General features: G+C 42.3%; 1 protein-coding gene across 18 annotated transcripts in view; it reads right to left on the bottom strand.

The window, feature by feature from the left end:
• ptprdb (protein tyrosine phosphatase receptor type Db) overlaps nt 1–18855 on the bottom strand; it is a 153590-nt gene that overhangs the window by 24616 nt on the left and 110119 nt on the right. For 5 of the 18 annotated variants that reach the window (XM_035169481.2, XM_035169516.2, XM_035169497.2 and 2 more), the window contains 19 exons: nt 18624–18632; nt 15768–15785; nt 14012–14122; nt 12913–12924; nt 12121–12390; nt 11228–11337; nt 10228–10425; nt 9732–9857; nt 9470–9617; nt 9215–9360; nt 8794–8938; nt 7697–7999; nt 6319–6512; nt 5577–5603; nt 4955–5072; nt 3977–4564; nt 3494–3588; nt 2276–2532; nt 309–399 (listed from right to left, as the gene is read on the bottom strand). In XM_035169481.2, the coding sequence (XP_035025372.1) occupies nt 309–399; nt 2276–2532; nt 3494–3588; nt 3977–4564; nt 4955–5072; nt 5577–5603; nt 6319–6512; nt 7697–7999; nt 8794–8938; nt 9215–9360; nt 9470–9617; nt 9732–9857; nt 10228–10425; nt 11228–11337; nt 12121–12390; nt 12913–12924; nt 14012–14122; nt 15768–15785; nt 18624–18632 (2966 nt within the window). The remainder of the gene's footprint in view (nt 1–308; nt 400–2275; nt 2533–3493; nt 3589–3976; nt 4565–4954; nt 5073–5576; nt 5604–6318; nt 6513–7696; nt 8000–8793; nt 8939–9214; nt 9361–9469; nt 9618–9731; nt 9858–10227; nt 10426–11227; nt 11338–12120; nt 12391–12912; nt 12925–14011; nt 14123–15767; nt 15786–18623; nt 18633–18855) is intronic. The other 13 variants (XM_035169532.2, XM_035169522.2, XM_035169548.2 and 10 more) reach the window with 8 other exon arrangements.

The following is an 18855-nucleotide window of genomic DNA, read 5'->3' on the forward strand; positions in this document are numbered from 1 at the left end:
TAATATTTTAATTTTAGTGACTGTATTCCTTAGTTTATGGGCGTTATGGAGTGCTATCATCTGAGCGCAAATTTAATCATCAACCGAATTGCTACTTGAGAAAATGGCAGGAAGTGGAATTAGATGGGAAATGAAAATAGTGTTTTGAACAGACAATGCTTAGCCAGTCACCTTCAGCCAAAAGACTATACCTCCACATTTCCTTATCATATTTAATTCTGATAATCTCTATTTCCCTCAACATCACCATTACCATTGCATGACCATTATTTAGCTATTTATTGGTGTCACACTCCTGCATGTCTTACCTCATCCATGTTCATCTGATCAGGCTCCTCCCAGGGATTCAGGAACTTCCCTCTCTGCTTCTTCAGTGGCAACACCACCACGTAGTAACCCCTGAAACACACAATGCATGCACTGACTTCAGACTCAAAGAAATAAACCACCAACTAGTCCTTTCTTCAACGTTTAACACCAATGCTCTGACATTCGGAGGAACAGTTAGGTAGAGCAGGTTCTCAAAGAATCTTAGTGTTGTGTGGTGCAGTGACTACTGCTAAGAGGCTAAGCAGGCTTAATCACTGTGGCACATTCAAAAAGGTTTTATGGTGTTCATTTAAACTGAAATCAAACGTGGCAGTCAACAGAAAATATTGAAGCCCCACTCCTGTCTTTCTCAACCACCCACCAAACAACTGATCAGGTAAAACAAGTTAAAATCCCACCCCTGCACCCATTACCCGGAAGACGTAACAAAACAAATATTTGTGGCCTAAATAAATAATTTCCAACACAGGCTGAATATTAATTTTGGCTCTTACAGCTGGTTTGATCTCCGGCTACCGTCCACATGTCCACATGTCTCTGTCTAGCTCTTATTTCCTGAAAGTTAGATCTGAAGATTGATACTGATCTCATGTCTGTACAGTTAATGTGAATACACCCCCAGCTGTCTCTCTTATCTTAGCATTTATAGCCCACTACAAACAGAGGGGGACACTATAAAGGCTTTATCTCTTTTATTTAGTTTGCTTAATTTAGTTGTTTAATCACTGACCTTGAAGGCAGATTTGGTTACCTTCAGACAGAGCTTGCTGTTTCAAGTGCCAGGCTAAGGTAACAGGCTGCTGGCAGATGCTTCATATTTCTGTACAAACACGAGAGTGGAATCAATCTTCTCATAAGTCAAACACTGTGGTTGGTGTTGGAACACGGAGCCATGTCTGAAGCTGTGTGTGAAACACAGACACTAATATCACTGGAGTTTTCAGTTGCAGTCAGGGCACAGACACCAAAATCCACCATCCACCTCACAAGATGACTCACTCCACTGCTCCATGTTGACACTAATGCGTTCACTGAGCTGACTGTGTGGTGTGCTACAGTAGAGAGTATTTTCCTTTAGATCCAATGTGTGAAAATGTGAACTTGTATCAAACAAAATAAACCTATATGTGCTTGAATCTGTCAATTTTAGACTTTAAGCTGCTTTCAGAAATTACACAGAAATCCTCCACACAAAGAAGACGCAGACAAAGATGTCAACTTGGAAAGTGAAAGTTTTTGGACGATAGAAGCCAATGCTGTTGTCGATGTGCTGTAAACGAAGACGTGTGATCTTCGCGGTGGAATTGATACCTCATGTCCCACCTCCTGCATACTCTACCAGGGCGGCCCCCCCTCGCCTGTGAATGAGTCTGACTCAGACAATATTTTGCTTTACATGTGAAAGGCAAACTCTGGAAAATGTCCGTACCCAATTTTCTGGACATTTTCCAGAGTTCATGTCTAAAAATAGCTTTAGAGAAGAGAGATGTGTTTTTTTAAAACAAGTTTCAAAACATACAGTTTGTGTGACTGTATTGGACAAAGTCATCGAAACAGTATAAATACTGAAAATGAAAGAGCACATTTCTGAGGCGACGGAGACAAACTGCAGGACAGTGGCTGTGAGTTGAATGCTGAGTGAATCTGAAGGACCACTTCCTCTTGGTGTCAATATTTGTTCCTGGTTATAAAAAGCAGATTAGATTATCAGCTTTGTGCTTTCATTTGGCCGAGAGTGGGAGTTCTCAGACTTAATTGCTTTGCTGCCAACTCAGATGAATCACTCCTGATAGACCGATACAGTAAATGAAGAGCCTCATTCGTAGCAAATAGTGACATTACATCAAAGGGTACAGAACAATGTGACGACAACACACGCACGCCTATTCATCAAATGAAACACACATTTTCACTAACATCCATCACACTTGTCTTCCATCTCTACCTGACTTTAGCCGTGGTCTGCACGGTCGGCAGCTGCACAGTCACCATGCCGTCTGCGTTGGTTTTCCCCACCACGGTGGGCTTGGTCTTGAGGATGTCAGGGGCTGTGGTGGCGGTGACGCGGTGCTGCAGGCCCCCGGCGCTGTTGGCCCGGTTGGTGAGCAGAAAGGAGTACTGAGTGTTGGGCTCCAGGCCAGTGATCAGCTTCTGAGTCTGTTTTCCATCCACTTCGACGGACTGGCCCTTTCCGTACAGGATCTGTACACAGGGGGAGGGGGGGGTCCACATCACAAAGAGAAACTTAATGCTACGTAGGCTAAATACACAATACAGCAGAAACAGCTCCTGTTTGTAACTGATTATAGCAATTGATGCTTTTATTCTCCACAGAGAAGACCAGGCATTTATAAGATTATCAAATATTGTCCTTTGCTTTACTTCTCCCAGGTTTATATATTTATATATTGGTTTCTACTTTAGCATGAAGCCTCCCCAACATGCTGTAGGTGCTGCTTGATGTAAATGCGAACTACAAACTATTTACTATAAAAGTAAAAAGCCTTACAGCAGTTGAAAGAGCATAATCCTTTCATGTCTCTGCAGGCTGTGCCAGTCCTCAAGAAAAGTTGAGTTCTAGCAACAGCAGCTAAACACTAAGAAAACTATGGGCATAAATGATTGGAAATGATACAATTTATTATGCTGAAATAACCATGAATCATTGTAGAACATGTCATTTCATTGGCTTTTCTTGATCGTAGCTACAACATGTGAGACCTGCCTGTTATTGTAATTACACTTTGTCATCTAATAACTATCAGGGAATTTGCGACTCACACATCTTTTAATGCCTTTCATAAGTAAGGTCAAAGAATTGGAATAGATTCAATTTGATGTTTTGTGCTAGGAGTCACTACTGTGTCGGGGGAAGATGAAGCTTGTCTCATTCAGAGGAAATAACAAAAACAATCTTAACATGACTTCTAGTGACTTTGTGATCTGCTCCCTCCCATATGGTCAAATACTGAGATGTTTCAATTATACTTCAAGTGTACGTTGGACCAAAAATCGTCTCTGTTGACAGCTCTACATCGCAATAAACTCCTATACTCAAGTAAGGACAACCGAGTTTCATCAAGTAAATAATTGTATTCACCACCAGTGAATTTCTTTTCTTCATCAGCTATATTAAACACGGTGAAGTGCAGAATGTACTTACAGTGAAGGGCTGTGTGGGGTTCTTGTCTCGGATCTCCCAGGAGAGAAGGACAGAGTTCTTCATGGCTGCTTTTACTCTGAAGTTGGTTGCAAAAACTAAGGTACAACAAAAATAGAAGAAAGAAACAAAGAACATGAATATCATTTCACAGTCTCATTTAATCTCTGTGCTGAAACACAACGGCCTTACCTGCGTACCATTCTCTAGTGCCAGTCTCAAGTTAGCTATCTGTTCTTACACAGTGTGACTGGACAGGGACACTAAAACCCAAGACTCTTACCTTGATTTGGGAAAATGATGTTGGGATTAAGACTACAGTGACAAGACAACGAAAAAGGACACTTAAGATGTTGCCGTCAGGCGTTGTGTGTCTGAGTGTGAGTGAAAATGGGACAATGTGTGCACAGTTGTGCGGTTAGGGAAGCATGTCTTGGATCCTGAGCAATGAAGATGGGTTGTTAGCAGCTTGAGTGTGAGTCCTACCTTGGTCCAGCCGCTGCGTCCTAAACTGGACACCAGGGCTGTACGGCCCAGGGCCGACAGCTGTGAACGCGCACGCCCTGACATCATACACAGTATCGGCACTCAGAGCCTCCAACAACACACTCGACCCTGGAGCGGGCACCATAACTTCAGAGGCGTTCCCTCGACTGTTTATATCTTTATACAGTACCGAGTACTGCGTGATTTTCCCGTTTTGCTCAATAAGAGGGACTGATTTCCATGTCAGTCTGAGAAAGGTGGCAGAGGCCTCATCAGAGTTTATATTTTCTGGGTATCCACTTGGGGCGTCCTCTGGGGTAGTAACCTCCTTTTCCGCCTCCTCCCCGTAGCCCATTTTGTTTCGGACAGAAAGTTTGAACACATAGTTTGCTCCCTTGTGGATGTCGTGGGCTGTGTAGCGGTTCTCCTTGGTTGGAAACTCCACCACCGTGAAGGGGAGGACATCTATGCGGCCAAAGGTGAGGCGGTACCCGAGGAGCGGGGTGGGTGGGTTTGGGGGAGGGTGCCACTGAAGGAGAGCAGTACCTGAATTAGTGGCACTCACCAACAGTTTGGGCTTCTCAGGCACTAGAGAGGGAAACAGAGGGTCAGGGCAGAGAGAATAATGAAGAAGAGTTAATTAGGGAATCATTTCAAAGCACATTATTTCATAACCTCAAGCAAAACTGCAAAAATATGGTTAATAAGTGGATTTTTATAACCAGAACAAGGTGTGATAGAGTGAGAAATAAACCAATTCAGCGATTTCATGGCCTTTAATAACAATTACCTGACCAAGGAGGTTATGTTTTTATCTGCTTTGTGTGTTTGTCTGTTAGTTAGCAGCATTACACAAAAATAACTGGACAGATTACCATGAAACTGGAAGGATGCAGTACAGGTTATCTTAAATAGAGATGTGTGTTTGCGTGTGTTGCTCTATGTTTTTGGTGCAAGACTTTGTGTGGACACACTTACGTGGCATGGCAGTGCAGACGGTAACAGGTTTGCTGCGAGCACCATCGCCTTTGGCAGTGTAAGCCCCCACTGATACTGAGTAGCCAGTGTCTGCCTGCAGGTCTCCAAGAACGACGTTCTGCAGGACAACAAAACGCAATCAGCTGCCGGTCACTGACACAGGTCTGTTGCTGGTCTGTGTGCCTTTTTTTTTTTACAGTCAGGTCTTTTTTCTTAGGCCTGGTATTGAATTTTCAAATTATTTGTCTTTCGTTCATTGCTCACCTAGCAGCTGCTTTGGGGACATTTACAAGAGATTTGGTTTCATCTCAGAATTCAAAACAAGCCTTAAATAACCTCAACAAAATATAGGCTATCATTCCCCACACAAACTGTAATTTAACTAAATACACACTGAAAACTAATTTACATTATCAATATCCACAAATTGCTCATATCTTTAGTACTTTCCCAGGGTCCTTCATTAAAAAAAAAAAAGGGACTGGGTCCCTGCTGGGTCTTCTGATTTTAAGCCCTCGCTCTGCTCCTGGGAGATTCTAAAGCTACGGTCTCTTAAGTATGACTCATCTACTCTTCATGCTTTGTTATTAGTATTAAATGATAGCTTAAAGGTTTTACTCACATATTCAGTTGAGTCATCGTATTCCCACTGAACGGTGGTGCAGCACAGAGACAAGACAAAAAAAGGGGAGAAACACACAAATCTTAATATTTGGGATAAAATCTTAACCTTAATTTCTCTTTTTTCACTGAGTTTTACAGCTGTAGGACATAGACCAGTTTGAAATGATCAGCAGTATTGTGCAGGTAGCCTATAAGTAGATATAGTTCATTATTATCTATCCTGGACAGACATATAATAATGACAGCTGCCATGTAAAGGCCAGAACGTTACTGGATGTGAAGCTACAGCCAACAGCTGATTAGCTGAATGGCATAAAGAATAGAAATAGCGTTCAGACAAAAACTGAAGTATAAAGAAATGAGTAAGTAAAATAGATATTACAGGTTTATTGAGCTTTATATGTGTTGATGAGCTGCTCTGTTTACTAGTCTAACAGTCCTAAGTTTTAATTTATTTACTCAATCCAATCAATCAATTAAACAATTTAAATTATCATTTCTAACTCAAAAAGTGAGAGAATAAAATCTGGCAAAATGTTTATCTTATCTACAGGAATAACCAGACGGCCACATGCTGGCTCTCTCATCTGAAAGATATATTTATGTAAGCCCATGTGTTGGCAGCAAACTCTTGTCTTTGCTTTAGTTAAACTACAGTTAACAATAAGCAATAAGGTACAATAAAATATGCCTTGAGTATTATTAGACCTTTAATTAGAGAGTGTATATGTTAGTGTTACCTGCGAGTCCTCCATGAGGATGTCCTTGATGAAGGGCTGTCCCTGAGGCTCGCCGTAGTTCATCCTCACAAAGTGGACTTGGTAGCCTCTGATCTGACCGTGCTGCCGCTCGGGTGCCGGTGCTCGCCATCTCACCCTAATGGCCGAGGCGTTCACAGTCTCTGTCTCAACCCCTCGTGGAGGACCACTTGGAACTAAAAATGCATTTTGGGGATAGAGGTCAAGGGTCACAGATGATGGGAACTCAATCCTCTAATGTAAAGGCCTTTTTTTTCCTTATCAAAAATAGATTGGTTTAGGGGCAGATATAAAAAAATACTCAAAAGCTGGAAAAATGTTAAAAATACAACCCCTCCAAAAAGTCTAAAACTTGATGTCTTGGAAAAAAGTCAAAATAGTAGACAAAAAAAAAAATGAGAGTGCTTGAGGAAAAACATGGAGGAAAAAAGCAGTGGAGGATAAGAAGCAAATGTAGAGAAAGATAAGAATGGCAGATAGAAAAGGATTTGTTGCCAGGGGCAGATTAACAGTGGCAGGCAGTCAGAGAGAAAATACTGTTATCAACACAAAAGACAAAAAAGAAACTCTCTCTTGTGCTGCCAAGAACCACACTTCTCATAAAAATAAAAAAAAATAAAATACTGAAAGGACAAAATACTCCAGCCACCTCTTTGTATCTGACCGACCCACGCATGAGCACTCTTAGGAAGCTGGAGTCAGAAAAAATTCTTAGTGGAGAGCTTGTGATAAAGGGATATTAACCATGAATATATATATATATAAAAAAATCCCTGAGAATCTTACAAATAGCTGTAGGCACAATAAAATACACTGATTAAAAGTCAGCAAGGATATAGTCAAATAGTTGTCGAGGAATTGGAGGGGGCGGAGAGTCAGTAAGAAAAGCCAAGGTGAGGAAAGGCCAAGGTACAGCCACAGCCAAAGGGGTTGTTGAGGTATTTGTGTTAGTGGGGAATATTGTTATGCTAAAACGGGGGAAATCCCAACCACCACTTTTCCCAAAGATTGTAGGAGAGAGGGTAAAGTTTGGGAGAAAAGAGGCTGATGAAAAAGAGGATAAAAATGGCTGCTGGAGAAAAAAGGGTTGTGAGAGAAAGCAGCGGTGGAGGAGTGTAGCAGGAGGAGGTTTTCCAGTGGTTTCTGCTGGATATGAAGGAATAAAGGAGAGGTTTCCCAAAACTGGAGGGTCTGACAATGCATCATCCGCTTAGACTGCAGCTCAAGAATAGACACAATGCTTTAACTGGCAAGTGGAGGCAGGTTGGGGTTAGTTTGAGCTCATTACTGCTATGTTAGTGACCATTGTTAGTGGGGCGGACCATCGTAACACAGGCATGGGGTTTGTTATGGAACATACCATCCTCCTCGGTGCGGATAAGCAGCTGTAAACTTTCCGGTCCGTCCCCGGCTTCCGTCTGCGCTCGTATCGTTATGCCGTACTCAGTCCATTTCTCCAGGTTTTCCAGGAGACAGGGGGAACTTTCCGGAGGGATACCGTCAACCCTTTTGGACGTTTTGTTGCCCTCCGTGGTCGAGTACTGGATGGAGTATCCGGTAATTATGCCGTTCTGAAACTCCAGGGGAGGCGGAGCCCAACTTACCAGGATGCTGGTAGAACTGGGAGTGGTGCACGTGATGTCCTGGGGAGGTGCCGATGGAACTGATCGGCCAGTTTCAAGGAAGCACAGCAGTGGAAGGGGGATTGTTCGGGTCAATGTTATTTGGTTGTGTGTGTGCGTGTTGTTATTGGTGGGTGGAGAAGTGAGGGAGTGAGGTTTGCCGTGGAGGAATGGGGATGAAATTGAGCAGACGAGAGACAGAGAACAAAAGACAAAGAAACATAAAATGAAAACAAAACACTGGAGAACTGAAGACACGCACGAAAAAAATGACCCTGCGACTAGAAGGCAAGATGGCCGAACAAAGATACTTAATGATGGGCGCCAACTTCTGCTCTGGTTGATTAATGAAAACGAATGAATGGCTTAAAGAGAGGCAGTAACACAACACTGACTAACCTTTAACACACAGACATACCTTCACATAACTTACTTGTCCTTACAGCCTACCCAAGCCTCAGAGCTTGATCCACAACCGCTCGCTTACCTTGTTCTTACTGAATCTCTCACAGACCTCAGGTTGATAACCAGCAAATCACGTTTGGCTCTCGGTCATAATAGGTTTGCAAATGCATTTGCTGAAACAATAAGTTCTTGGTGTAATCTGGTGTCAGTTATTTGCTGGTATCAAATCTGAGGTCAGATAAAGTCTGGATTCATTATGGCCCCTTTTGTGACAATGCAAAAATGTTGTATTACATTAGTTTGTGGTTCTTTTGTATTTTTTTTGCGTCAGTTGTCATTTTCGCGTTGTCACAATTGAAACCTCTCTCTCTCTCGAACTCACGCACACACACACACACTCGCACACAGCACCATGTGCAGTTCGACCTACGCGTCTGCGGCGTGTCCATGGACACTTCGTTGGTATACGCCCCGATCCCGTGCTTGCTTTTGGCGGCCAGCTGGAAGGTGTAGGTGGAGAACGGCTTCAGGTTCTTCAGCAGGTGGGAGGTGGTCGGCTCAAAGCTCATTTTCTTCTGAAGACAACAGGGAGAAGTCAGTGTGTGAGAGAAACCAAAGGAAAAAGTTTGCATCACCTACAAGATGTTTAAAAAGCAGCGTTGACTTTTCAGTTGACTTTTGATATCAACATCAATTTATCTTTCGTATGCGCGACCATCCGTCCAGTCTCACATCTATCCTTTTAATCTGTTATCATCCATCTGACCACACAGGAATTTATTAGCCCAGCCAAACAGTCCTCCCAGCCACCAATCAAAAGGGATAAATGATGTCCCACACTTTATTCTTACCTCCTCTGAGTCGTCGGCTCGTCTGTAGACCAGTTCATACCCTGTGATCTGGTTGTCAGGGCCACCTTGGGGCGGGGCCACCCAGGACAACAGGATACTGGTCTCAGACTTGGCCTCACCCTTAAATTCTGAAGGTTGGGATGGAACTGTAGAGTTGTATAGGGAGAAAAAGGAGTAAAGACATCACATATGTATTTTCTGTCTTTTACTCTTGCTCGATGCTTGCAGGAGGATGAGTCCAAACATTTCTCCTACCTCCAGTCTTGGCTATAATCTGCAGATCCTGGGAAAGGGGTCCGTCTCCTACAGAGGTGAAGGCCAGCACTCTGATGTAATACGTCTTGTTGGGGGTCAAACCCTGGATGGTGATGAAGTTGGCGCTGCGCACCATCTGTTTCTCCCACTGCACAAACACAGACATGAATGCAAGTCAACACATAGATGCACTCGGTTGCAACAAAAGCAATCAGAAGTAGCAACAAAACAAAAGAAAGCATGCACACACACAGATACACACCTGGTTGACTGACAGCGTGTTGTCTGAGGTGTAGTACACTCGGTATCCGACCACCTGTCCGTTAGGTTCCTCTGGTTCGTCCCAGTGGATGATTGCTGTGGTTGTGCTCAGCATACGACCGCGGACCTGCAGGACAAACAGGGAGAACTTCATCAACCCTCTGATGATATACTGACATACAGTATTCTTACTGGAGAAGGTTTTGTGGAAATAAGTTTTTGAGAACCAAAAGCAACTGGAGGCTACAGTTAGAAAATGACATGCTGAAACCAGGATTTATGTAACCCACGGCACTATCACTCAAAATAATAGGCAGCTAATTATGTTGTATAACAGCCGAGCTTGAGGTGAAGTTCTTCCATTTGAAAACAATTATTGCATCAAGCGCTGAACAATAAAGGCAACTTGTTTTCAAACTGCATTCTTTGAAAACCACATTTTATTACTGTACCAGGAAATCCTCATCTTTGTGAATTTAAAGCATCATCATCCGAACCTGTCGGGGGGGCGAGGAGGGGGCCTGCTCGGCCGTGCGAGCCTCCACCACGTCGCTGGCGGGGCCTTGGCCAATGGTGTTAACGGCTGCCACGCGAAAGTCATAGTGGGAGTAAGGGCTGAGGCCGCCCACGCTGTAGCGTGTCGTGGCAATGCCATCGATCTCTTTGTAGGGATCCTCAGAGCCTTTGGCACGGTGCTGAAGGGGAAGAAGAGAGAGAGAAAGAATATGTGTATTTAAAGCTGCATTAGAGATCTTTGTAACTCTACTTATAGCTCTATATACGTGTATACACATTACAGTAATACACCAAGAAACTCAAATACACAATGCTCTTATTTACAAACCAGGATTCATGCAAAACATATTTAAGGTAGAAATCTTGTTTTTTGTGAATGAAATATTCAGTCTCTGCTGTTTAAGCAGTTCATGGTTCATTTTGACATCTCAATTCAGTACTCCTTTTGGGCAAATACACCGAAATTGCATTTGAGCAATTTGGGCAATTTTATTTCTATCAGGAAAAACAAGAGGCTATTTTCATTCACAGCATGACCTAGTGATTTAAGTTGTTAATAAGAAACCAAATTAACAACACATGCAAAAGTAGAAACAACTTCATCAATTTGACAACACATGTGCAACAAATAAAAAACACACTGTATATACTGACCAATGTACTAAATACTCACAACACAACCAAATACTGACAACACAAGGGAATTGTTTCCAGGGGGAACTAAAAATCTTGTCTTGTAGTGTTGTGAGTATTTCGTTGAGTTGAGAGGATTTGGTTGAGAGTGAGTATTTGGTTGTGTTGTTAGTATTCAGTTGTATTTTGTGAGTATTTCATTGAGTCTCATTGAGTTTTGGGAGTATTTGGTAGTGTTATGAGTATTTGCTGCGTGTTTTTTATTAACCGTGTTGTCAAATTGAAAAAGATATTTCTCCATTTGCGTGTGTTATGTCTATTTGCGTGTGTTTTAAGTTGCAGTCGCACCTGTATGATGTAGTAGGAGACGGGCTCAGCATTGCCAGAATCCCAGGTGAGTGTGATGCTGGTTGCAGTTCTCTCCGTCACCACAGGGCTTCCAGGAGCCCTCGGCAGAGCTAAGACGGAGACAGGGAGAAAGATAAAAATGTCACACACGATCCCTTTATATCCCTAACTCGTACTGATTGAAAAAGATGGAGAAAAAAAACTAAATGATGAACTCAGAATCAGAATGATGCCATGACCGTAATCTCTATACAACAGTTAAACCCCTTGAAAAACAATTAGCTACTAAATTAGCTCGACCGCTGGACAAAACTAAATCCTGTCACTTCTTATCTATCACTTCAAAGGGAGTTTGAACTCGCTTTACATTTATTCCAAATTAAAATCTGTGTATACTGACAAACTGAATCCTGGCATGGTGATAACATCAAAATGGGTCATACCATAGAAAACAAGTTAGAGAGAAAAAGTGTTTATTGCAAGCATTAAATATAAAAAGTGGAGATAGAAGGCTGTTTTCTTATTGAATTAAATATTAAAGTTTCCCCCCAAAATAACAACAAAAAACCAAATATCTTTCCCTTTCTTACATTCCAAGAAAAGTTTGAAGTTTTCTCCATCATTCTAAAATACTGTAACAAACAGAATTTTACTTTTTTCATCTTCTGAGTAGGCTATTTATTATTTACTCACTTCATTATTCACATATTCAGAGTATGTATAATTAGAGCAGTCATGAAAGGGAATTACTTTACTTACTCGTCATACTTTTATTTTTTTCTTTTGTCCTAACCCTTAAAAATACTTTGCTCTTTTGAATAAAGTTTCAACCAAAGCCTCACTTGAACCGAGACCAGGCCCTCCCACCCCCACCCATATGCCCATTTACCCACCTTTCACAGTAATCTGCGCCACCACCTCAATCACGCCAAGCGTCGACATGGCGACACACGTGTAATTGTTGGACTGGCGTATGTCCGTCAGCTCCAGAACGTTGCGGCCGATGGGCATGTCGTCCTCGGGAGTCAGGTCTTCGGCTCCCAGCATCCACTTCACGTAGGGCATGGGGGAGCCCACTGCCACGCAGGTGATGTTGATGTTCCCCCCTGGCATGATCTCGCTGTCTGCCGGCAGGATTGAGAAGCGAGGGGGGACGCGACGCACTGAACCGGGAGAAGGCAGACGGAGAGAGACGATTAGAAATTCATGATGTTGCTCGGTAAGTGCAGCAGAATGCAGAGCAATCGGAGTCTATGTGCTGCTGCAGGATGATTCTTATTTGTTTTTTCATTGTGTCTGAGATGAAGTTTTATGGCATTAAAAGAAGACTGCGAGCATTCAGACAGTCTGATACATCACCACAAGGGAGCATGTGATATCAAAATGTTTTATTCATGTTGTTTTTAGGTGTGCTCCATTAAATATTTTATGAACTGAAACACAAAAGATGCTCACAACAAAACTCACAGCAAACACACATGCACTCTAGGGGGGAAAAGGGAGAAAAGAAGAACGCAGGGTACAGTACGTCTTCAAGGAGTAAACTGTATAGGCAGGTTTAAAACCTGCAGCACCACACATAAAACAGCAAAGACACACAAACACAAGTGGTAGTTTAATGGAAGAAAAAGAAAATACTCAGGAGAGAGACTCAAAAGAGCCACACACGTCTTTACAGTACCAACCTTCTCGCAGCTCTGCAGAGGGAGGTAGGACAGAGCACAGCGGGAGGAGACAATGGAGGAGGAGGGAAAACGGAAAAATATCAGAGAAGAGACAGGGAGAAAAAACAAGTTAGACAAAGGAGCATGGCAAGGTGACAAGAGGAGGAAGCAAAGAGTAGAGAGAAGACAGAAAAGAGAAAGAAAGAAAAAAAACAGAGGCGGTAAATGGCCAGTGTGTCGGTGAAAGCCTTCCACCGGCGGCTGCCTCCACACACCGCCTGTCAAACACTTACTGAGCAGCACGATTTGACTCGCCCTACACATCACTGACTCTGTGCTGTTTGTGGTTCATGTGTACGTGTGTAAACAAATAGATATATATATATACATAGTGTATGATATCAATGTGTGTATATTTGTGGGTGCATCCAGTTGTGTATGTGTGTTATTGTTTCGTATCCTTGGCAGGGATGTCGGAGTCAGAAAAGCATGCTACACTGTTTAAAGCTTTGTGTGTGAACGTGTGTGTACGTGTGTGTGTGTGTGTGTGTGTGTGTGTGTGTGTGTGTGTGTGTGTGTGTGTGTGTGTGTGTGTGTGTGTGTGTGTGTGTGTGTGTGTGTGTGTGTGTGTGTGGAGGGGGGAGTTGAAGGGCAGACAACAGAGCAAAAGGCCTGGAGAATTAAAATGTCTCTAAGATTCAAACATTTGGTGGGTATGAGTGTGTGTATGTGTCTGTTTCTGTATTTGTGTGTGAGGGTAAAAGGCGCCCGAGGAAGCGAGATGCCTGTCAGATTTGGGGAGAAGCACAAGTCTTAACCAGACAATGATTTGGTTTTTCTCCGAGGTCTAAAGGCTAAGAAGCGAGAGCAGAGAGATTAATAGCCTGAGTGAAAAAGTCAGCTGCAGCCTTAACGTGATGTAAAAGAGCTCTCATTTAAAAAGCCATCCTGTTTTATGACTCTAAAGCTGAAGAGTTATAAATCACAGAAGGCTTCGTTAGCATCACAATAATCCGATCAACACATATTCCTTAAAGAAGATAAAAAACCTATGAAAAGATGCCTGCATAAATCTACATGCTCTAATTGGACCGTCTGTTTTTTTTTATCCCCCTCTTACCTCTGACATAGAGGTTAGCTGGGGTGGAATAGCGTGTCCCGTCGCTGTTGGTGGCAACACACTCATACTTCCCCTGGTCTGACTCCTCGCTCATCTCTATCTGGAGGGCACCTGGAGGGATGGAGGGACGGAGAGGAAGAGTAGAGGAGATAGAGAAGGGAGAGAGAGGCACAGAGACGGAGAGGAAGAAAGAGCAATCACACAAAACTGGACGACATCAGATTACTACGTCAATATAGCAAGATATCAATGGTACAAAAAGAAAAAAAAAACTGCAGTAAAGGGTAAGTGAATCTGAGTTTTCAGCAAAAACAAAGCTGAACTCTGTATGAAGAACAAAGAGGGGCTGAAAAAGGGATCCAAGTCTATAGGGAGACATTATGACGTTTCTACCAATGTCAGCAAGACGCTGCCTAAAACATGGGTCAGCTTCCTGATTTAGAAATGAGAAGACAAAAAAAAAAAGAAAAAAGAAAAGAAAAAAGGCACTGATACAAAGCCTACAAAAATCAGAATGTAGTCTTCATGCAAAGGCAGAAAAGAACAAACCGAGCAGCCAAAACGTGGAGGAATCCAGACACAAATACAGTATTTGGAATATTCTTTGCTGAAAATCGAGATTGCAAGTTATATCAGGGAGCAAATTTTCAGTTTTCAAGGATTAAGATATTGCCATGGCAATAACCCTTTTCAGATCCACCAATGGGATCAGGAGTGTAATGTAATTTTAAAACAATGAGGCGGTAAAGACATCAACCGACCTCCATCAAGGCCAACAGGTACAAAAAAATGGAACGACATACGGAAAGCCTTGGGAAGGGACTGGTGCTTTCTCGCTCCCTGAAAATAGAAAAACTGTCAAAAAAGTCAACCAGAGGTTCTTTCAAGATGGGGTGGGATAAGGCAAAAAAGCGCCCATAAAAACTTTATCGAAAAAGTGGTTGTCTGGGGCTTTTTATCGGTAATGAGATAGAAAAGAGGAAGCGATGGTAAAAAACCATGAAGAAATGTGTGTGTGAGGGAGCTGCAGGTTTGTGTGCTTGTGTGTGTGTGTAAGCACACTAATGTCTGCAAGTGTGTCTGAGTCTTCGCCATCTGGACTTTTCAGGCTGAGCGAATAACAGCTGGGAGGGAAAACAAAACTGGGACGTTTGACTGGGCAAATTTAGACAAGGTAGAAGGCCGGGCCAAGTTCAGGTCAAGACCCGCAAGAAAAAAAGAAAACCAGGTCATAGAAAATTTTAATAAAATAAAACAAAAACTAACAGAAGTAAGATTGATAGTTATCTCGAACTAAGCAACAAAAAAAAAGAAAATAAAGTCATAAACACACCATGCTTTAGATTTGTAAAAAGCTCAATGATGTTAAACGGATGAATACAAAAGAGAGATCACAATATGCCGAGGAGGAAAGCGATGGATTTCTGTGTTACCGAGTGAGCATTGAGGCTGAGATGGAAAAATGAAAGGATGAAGAGAGGATGAAAGGCGAGAAGAAGGGGAAGTGATTAAAAGTCATAGTGTAATGAATTGCTTGCTCAATTCCAATTCCCCCCCCTCTTGTACCTATGGCCTGGATCTAAAGAAGCTGGACGGGTGTGATCAATATGGCTGAGTCTTTGCGACTAAAATAAAAACCAATATTGATGAACCCATCCAGAGCTGCTTTTTTTTAAGATCTGTGAGACAAGCAGGAACCAGGGGTTGAAAAGGAATCGGGCCACCCGTGTCATGTCGATCCTCCCAGCGGTCTTACCTCGTATGGGCGTGCCACCTGATTGGGCAATGAATGCACGAGATTAGAGAAGGAAAAGAAGAAGAAAATGTTAGTACCACAGAAGGGGGGGGATTACGGGATGGAGATAGGGGTTGGGGATTGTGGGGGGAGGGTAAAAGAATCAAATTAGAGAGAGGAGATTCAAAAATATAGATCCTTAGAGACCAAGAGGAGGAAGAGGCAATAAAAAAGAAAGAGACAGAATAAGCCAGAGAGAGAGAGAGAGAGAGAGAGAGAGAGAGTGGGGGGCAAATAGTGACAGAGCTATAAGGAGATGGGTTATTGATTGGACTTCATTGACTTGCAGCAGGGGCAGATGTGGCTGTAGGAGTAGGGTAGAGTGTCTGCTCTGCTCTCAGCTGGCTCTCTAACTCGGGGTGAGTCGACTCTGAACTGCCCTCAGTCTTAACCTGCTCTTGTCCGCCATGTCGATCAAAACAAGGTGTAATCCTACAAGTAGAACGCTGCATCGATTTAAGTCCTGAAACGCGAATCATCATAGATCTAAAGGAAAAATCCACCCTTCAACACTTCAATACTTTTTAAAACATGAAGCCAAAACTGTATTTGTATTTAGTGCTTTTTCTAAATCATCTAGACCAAAACGTCTAGATTTACGAGAGTAAAGTTGTAATATTATAAGAAAAAAGTTGTAAATTCCAGAGATTTTTTTCTGTTTTCCCTGTCTACTCTTAATTGGAAGTTACATTTCTTGTTTTTCTTTTACTAGCTTATCGTTGTCTAATCCGTCTTTCTCTTGTCTGTCCAGGTCTTTCTACAGAATCTGGTCGGTACGCATCATTCGCAGATTTGATTAGCTGAGTGGTATCAAGTGAGCTGATTTACAACACATGCAACTGGTCTGTGAGTTTATTGGGCCACTGAACCAGTGCGTCAAAACTTGACAATTCTCAATGATTTATCGGTTATATAGATCGAGGTCCGGATAGATTGGTGTCTGGTTCGGGATCTCGACAGCAGCCCACCTATTAGTGACCTCTGTTCTAGATTAACTGGATAAAGGTAGACAATGTGGCATCAAGTCCAAATCCCTCCAACTGGGCCTCAACCGCGTCTGGCAGCAGAGTGATGTCAACAATCTTAAACATCCACAGTAAATGTCAAGTCGACGCTGCAGCCCCTCAGAATCAAAGGGTGTGTTTGTGGATTCAACGTCTTAAACCGACCATCTGCAGACAAACTGTAAGAGGAGCTTTGTCGTAGAGGACGGAGACAAGACACTTTCTGTAAAACACAGAATACAGTACAGCCACGAGAAGTGCTCTGTTTTGTTCTTATATTTTTACAATTGACGGTTTCAGTGATGAAGGCAAAATACCAGGTATTAGAAAACATAAACCACGCTCCGGTGTCTCAGCTGTACCTACAATTTGTTTTCATTAGTGTTTGATATGCCTGTTTTTTTCCCCCCAGTAAATCATTTAGTCAATAACGTATCAGAGGGTAGTTGAAATTGATCACACTTTCCCAGAAGTCAATGTGATTGTTACAAATCGCAAACAAAATAGCTTGTTTTTTTCAAACAAACAGCCACTAAGTAAAAACCTTACAAAGGTGGAAAACAGAAAAGCAGCAGTTATTCACATTAAAGGAGCTGGAACCAGAGATGTTTTTTTTTGCATGAAATTTTTTTTCAATGATTAATTGATGTGTTTCAAAGTAATTTTCTGTCAATGGCTCATCGATTAAGAGACATGAGTCTCACAGGAAAACTGAGCCAGAGGTATTCAATTAAAACTCAGAGAGGTCCAGATAGAGAAAATATGTCCTCAAGCAAAAGTCCCGCACATCAAGCATTATGATTCAGAGTCTGTGTTTATCTCATTAAAAACTGAGGGAATGCTTATCGGAATTCACAGATTTGATTGGCTGAGTGGCGTCATGTGAGAGGGTCTGAGTCTGGGTCTGGATAGGACGTCGGCTGGATCCAGATTCAGACCACGGCCCACCTATTAGTGACCCCTGACACGTAATGCACGGTAAAAGGAATAAATCCTGCTTTAATTACTTTAAAGCAAAATTACTGAATGTCACAAGATTATCTATAACATTAACTTTAAGTGTAAGAGAATTGAAGAGTGGATTTTCTGCATTACTCGCCTACAACTTGTCTAACTGTATTTAACTCCAAACCACTATATCTACACTACAGTAACCAAACTCTAACCCAAGCACCATAAGGTGAACTTATACAAGTGCGAAACCTGGTAGCTATTGATTTCCTTATAGAGGCTCCTACCTAACAGCCATCTACTGTGGACGGCTTATAGACTGGTAACTCTATACAGTCAAGCGGACAGAGTAAGTGGGTGAGTGAATGACCAAGTGAGTGAGTGAGTGAGTGAGGGACAGAATAATTGAATAAGTGCGGGAGTGGAAAAAGTAAATAGGCGAGTGTGAGGAGAAAGTTATTGCATTTCATTGGGTGTGGAGAGGCTACAGGTGCACAGGTGAGGGTGAGGCCAACTACCTCGAGGGTGACAGAGATGTGTTTGTGTGAGTTGTTGTACGTGTGTATGCATGTCCATGTGTGTGTGTATGCACATTTGTTGCATCTTTCTTTAACTATAATAATATATGAGTGCCTGCAGAGTTGAGTGTGTATTTCTCCTTATATAAATATGTGTGTGCCTTATATGATCTTTGCATGTGACTGTTAGTCAAATGCATGCCATGCATTTTAATAACACCTCAACGTGTGTAAAGGTGAGCAGCAGCAGTAGCAGCAGCAGTAACAGTATAGCAGTAACATTAGTGAACAGTATACAGAACAGTGGGCAGTGAGGGTGTGGGCCTTGGAACAGCAGCACTTACCAAAGGACTCTGTGGTTAAAAAAGATACAGAGAGAAAAGAAACAGCATAGACATGGCATTACAATCGGACGCTTAGTTACACAGAGGAGTTGAGTCAGAAGAAACAGCTTGAAAGAGCACTGGACTCCAAGACAATACGAGTCATGGAAATCCATTATCTACACAGAAAAAGTTGTGAAAAGTCAACTAGTTTGAAATTATCACACAGAAGAAGCAAGGCTAAAATATTTGA

This window comes from Hippoglossus stenolepis, chromosome 2, assembly GCF_022539355.2.
Source record: "Hippoglossus stenolepis isolate QCI-W04-F060 chromosome 2, HSTE1.2, whole genome shotgun sequence".
In the NCBI taxonomy this organism is placed as follows: Eukaryota; Metazoa; Chordata; class Actinopteri; order Pleuronectiformes; family Pleuronectidae; genus Hippoglossus; species Hippoglossus stenolepis.